General features: G+C 34.9%; 1 protein-coding gene across 1 annotated transcript in view; it reads right to left on the reverse strand.

Annotated features, from left to right (window-relative positions):
- Positions 1-2,093, reverse strand: part of LOC106877634 (uncharacterized) — a 58,166-nt gene extending 56,073 nt beyond the window's left edge. Inside the window, exon 1 of the mRNA XM_052969865.1 lies at positions 1,996-2,093. Within this exon, the coding sequence (XP_052825825.1) occupies positions 1,996-2,058 (63 nt within the window). The 5' untranslated portion in view covers positions 2,059-2,093. The remainder of the gene's footprint in view (positions 1-1,995) is intronic.
- Between the last annotated feature and the right edge of the window lie 1,033 nt (positions 2,094-3,126).

Consider the following 3,126-nt stretch of genomic DNA (forward strand, 5'->3'; position numbering starts at 1 on the left):
ATATATATACATAAATATATATATACATATATATATATACATAAATATATATACATAAATATATATACATAAATATATATACATATACATATACATATATATATATATACATATATATATATATATACACATATATATATATACATATACATATATATAAGGTGCATACCAGAAGTTCTGAGACTTTTTTCAAGATAGGTGTTGGCATTCATGGACGTTTCATGCCAAAGTCAGACAATCCACGATTTTTCTTGGGAAAGATGCAACAGTAGTTTCCAGTTGCCCCTTGCTGATTTCTTTACAGTTTACTTTGCTACTCTCCTACTCTCTCCTGAGCCTATCCTTTATGCACAGAGGGGGTCCTACTTTGAAGGAAACATGGCACAAGAAGAATTTGTGTGTGTGTGTGTGTCCAGTTTTGCCAGTGCATTGCTCCATCCAATATTGGAGTCCTAATACTAGTTAAGAAAGCCCTAAAAACTCATTTCTTGCTATGAGAAGATCAGTAATTGGAGGTGAAATTTGAAGTGAGGATACAGGTGACCAGCACTTCCCACTGATGAAGTCCAGTAGACTGAAATCATATGATATGGGGAATTCTGGTGCCCATGATAGATGATTTTTATTTGCTATGGTCTGTGTAGGTGCTTTTATGTGCCAAGTGCTTATATGAAAGGACCTTTCAATGTTAATAAGGCAATATCCAGTGTTCTAACAAGGCATCCTTGCTAAGTTGGATATAAACATTACCTTTTGATATTAATACTGCTTCCATCACTATTAATTAATTTTTAACAAGTCTGCTGGCTATTTGTCACATCAGTGTCTGAAAAGTTACTGGTATTCTATATATGATGGCAGTGAGATTTGACTGGCAAGTGGTGACCTGCACTTCCCACTGATGAGGTCCAGCAGAATGAAATGTGTTATGAGAATTCTGGAGCCCATGACAGATGATCTGCTACGATCTATGAGAGTGCTTTTATGCACCAAGCACCTATATGAGAAGATTTCGCAAAGCTAGTAATGCAGTATTCAGTGTTCTAACAAGACATCCATGTTAAGTTGAATAAAAAAAAATTACTTTTTAGTAGACATGTTTAGAATGTTGGCTTGAATGCCATGTGGTATTTGTTTCAGTTCTCTGTGGTCTGATTTCACTCAAGCTCAGGTCAACATTACTTTTCATTCTTTCAGGGCCAGTAAATAAAGTATCACACAGATTGGTGGACTAGTGGAGTTATAAGATGAAGATACCTTGTGGTATTTGTCCCAGGTCTTTGTGGTTTGAGTTCAAATTCCACTGATGTTAACTTCACCACCCATGGAACAAGGACTGTAGGAAATAACTTCATCTAACATTTCTGCTACCCATTACCTTGCTCTAGTACTTTATATATCAACCCTGAAAGGATCAAAAGCAAAGTTGACTTCAGAAGGATTTGAACTCAGAATGCAGATAGCTGAAACAAAAATCACAAAGTATTCAAGCCAATACTCTAACAAATCTGCCAATCCCCTGCTTTTAATTAGCTAACAAAATTAAAAAGAAAATAGCTTCAATGTTAGTAGCAATAACATTTCTAACTCATAAAGTTAAAGAAAAACTAACTCAACTCTTTAACTTGATGCAAACAAAACAAAAAACAAAAATACTTTAACAGATGTGTTTTTATATGTTAATGTTTAACCCTAGGTCAATCCTGACTGAGTAAGTCGATGATCAAAACATGTTCCAGATGTGATCATGATCCTTTTCTTTTTATATATTTAAAAACAGTACAGTGTGATTTGAGGCAATTTGGCTGCTATTTCTAGCTGATTGAGGCTCTGTTGTTGACATATCATAGGTAAGAAGTAAACACTGGAGTTATTTAGATTACCTGATGATGAAGAAATAGTTGTTTACTTGATCAAAACTATTTTGCCAGAATATTCTCTCTGAGAGTAAAAAGGAAATCTCTACAAGGATGGATATAAAATGATGGTACTTACAACAGAAGGATGATAACATTGCTGTAAAGTTTCCATCGAACCAGTATTTCCAAAGACTGGCATGTGAGAGGCAACAGGAAGTGCAAGAAAAGTGGCAAAAAGCCGAACATGAAAGTGTAGGGTTTGGGGGGTGGGGTGGGAGTAGTCCTTAGCAACTGTCAGGGAATCACTGGGTCAGCTGATGTAGTAGTTACTTGTATGAGGAATAGCTCTTTTGCAACAGAACATGATATATATATATCAGTAGGAAATATACTCTAACAGTGAATCTAGCAAACTTCATATTAATACAAACTATCCACCATTCTTTGTTTGGAATGCAGGAGTGTTGGGGGTAGGGCTTCTTTATTTGTCTGGCCCTCTCTTTTATTATTGTTATTCTCTCATCAATTCTGATAACTACTACTCCAACACTATGCTGCCACTGTAGCATCTATGTGGTTGTTCACCCTGATAGAATCAGCAACTAAGTCTCTCTTAAGAGGTCTGGCTGCTATGTCTACTAACTCGAGCAACTGGTACAAAGTAGTGTAAGCGAAGTATGCAGCACAGAATCCTAATGTCTATATTTCATCAATCACTATCTACAAGAGTTCAGTAGATTGAATAATACAAGGTAATGACCGACAAGGAGCAGTTGGGTTAGTAACAATATTGGTATTGAAGGTAAATGGCATTAGAAATATGTGATTAATAACTTTAATTAAACACACACACACACACACATATATATTGTAATTCTGTGTTTACTTCGCTGGATTATGAACATTTTCAGGAAAGTAAATCCAATACGACTACAAAGAACACAGAGACTGGTACATCTTTAAAAATTTTTTCTTTTAATTCAACACTTAATTATACACCATAACTAATTATGCTGTATAATTAACTACTATATTAAAAGAAAAATTTCTAGATGTACCAGTCTCCATATATTCATAATACAGTGAAGCAAACCCAGATTTACTCATCAGAGGAATTACAGTGGGATTGCTCACTCTAAGAGATCCTTGATGCTTTAGCCAGAACCTGGAATATACCTGAGAGTTATTACAGCACCTGCCTGGATAATCTATCCCGATATATTCATTGTGTATGTGTGCATAATATATATATATATATATATATATA

Source organism: Octopus bimaculoides, chromosome 8 (genome assembly GCF_001194135.2).
Source record: "Octopus bimaculoides isolate UCB-OBI-ISO-001 chromosome 8, ASM119413v2, whole genome shotgun sequence".
Classification (NCBI taxonomy): Eukaryota; Metazoa; Mollusca; class Cephalopoda; order Octopoda; family Octopodidae; genus Octopus; species Octopus bimaculoides.